This window comes from Cyprinodon variegatus, unplaced genomic scaffold, assembly GCF_000732505.1.
Source record: "Cyprinodon variegatus isolate N-32 unplaced genomic scaffold, C_variegatus-1.0 Scaffold1219, whole genome shotgun sequence".
Lineage (NCBI taxonomy): Eukaryota > Metazoa > Chordata > Actinopteri > Cyprinodontiformes > Cyprinodontidae > Cyprinodon > Cyprinodon variegatus.
Genome location: NW_015151672.1, coordinates 209,715 through 211,048, shown reverse-complemented (window position 1 = coordinate 211,048; position 1,334 = coordinate 209,715). Strand labels below are relative to the sequence as shown.

The window sequence follows — 1,334 nt, the reverse complement described above, 5'->3', positions numbered from 1 at the left end:
AGTGACTAGCATAAACCTACATGCTAGGCTACAATGAGAAGGAAGGAAAACTGCGTTTCTCTATCGAACTTTTATCGACTCTCTTTTTTTCTGTTGCGCCACACGTCTATCGATCGATATATATCGTTATTGAATTATCGCCCAGCCTTATTATTCAGTTCTCTCCAAATAAAATTCCAGGAGCAAAGACAATTTTTCTTAACTAAAAACAGCGAAGAGCAAAAGTTGCCAAGCTGTTTTCATTCAAGCAGTTCAAATACTTTGGTCTGATTTTGATTCATTATTTTAATTTACACCATTACAATAAATCATTTTATCAATTTAATTTTCTAAATTTCTTTAGTTTTCATTTAGTTTTTTTTATTCTACACCACTACTGCATAACGGTTTGTTTGAAACTCCTTTCCTGAATCTGTGTTTCATTTACATTTTTTCCTGCTTTGACTAAAATAAAATGTTCTGATTGGTTGTTCCTCCGCAGGGCGGCTTGAAGGCTGTCATCTGGACGGATGTCTTTCAGACGGTCGTAATGTTCGCCGGTCAGCTTGCTGTCATCATTGTGGGAGTACAGCGGACCGGGGGGGTGTCCGAGGTGTGGAGGAAAGTGAAGGAGGGAAACCGAATATCTGGACTGGAGTGAGTTCAGTCCAAACTAAAGCATCACAGAACCTGGGTGGGAGAATATGTTTGTTAAAATGATCTTAGACTAGATTTTTTTTCTCTCCGTTGTTTTAGCTTAAACCCGGATCCTACAGAGAGACACACCTTCTGGACTCTGGGGGTGGGAGGGGTCTTCCTCATGCTGTCCCTGTATGGAGTGAACCAGGCTCAGGTCCAAAGATATCTCAGCGCACGCTCAGAGAGAGAAGCTGTGAGGTATGCTGCCTCGTGGATCTTTACTGGCTTTATTTGTTTTTGTTTTTTTTCTCTATAAATCTGGTCTTTATGGCAGAATTAGGAGATGAAACAAGATGTTTAAAAAAATGCTTCAGGAGGAGGAACGGCACAGATACCAAACAGGAGCTCTGGTTTAACTTCTTGGTCTACATGGAAATCATATAATGCTGCGTTCACCCCGGACGCAGCTGGCGCGACAGAAGCAGCGAGTTTACATGCAAAGTCAATGGTTGACGCACGTCAAGGCGCAGCAAAAGGTCCCGCAGCGCGTTTTGAGGAGCAGGCGCAGCGCGTCTGAGCAGCTGAAGCTGCGCGTCGGGTGCATTTAAGCATCTAATGCGCCGCAAACGCGCTGCTGCTCAAGATGGAAAAATTGAAGTTTTGCTGCTCGACGCGCCGCATCAACCAATCAGAGAAGCTGATCTGGGAGCTGGCAG

At 43.8% G+C, this 1,334-nt stretch overlaps 1 protein-coding gene across 1 annotated transcript in view; it reads left to right on the top strand.

Annotated features, from left to right (window-relative positions):
• Nucleotides 1-485: 485 nt before the first annotated feature.
• Nucleotides 486-1,334, top strand: part of LOC107102226 (adhesion G-protein coupled receptor F3-like) — a 62,429-nt gene continuing 61,580 nt past the window's right edge. The window contains exons 1-2 of the mRNA XM_015401438.1: nucleotides 486-636; nucleotides 736-876. Coding sequence (XP_015256924.1) covers nucleotides 530-636; nucleotides 736-876 — 248 coding nt within the window. The 5' untranslated portion in view covers nucleotides 486-529. The remainder of the gene's footprint in view (nucleotides 637-735; nucleotides 877-1,334) is intronic.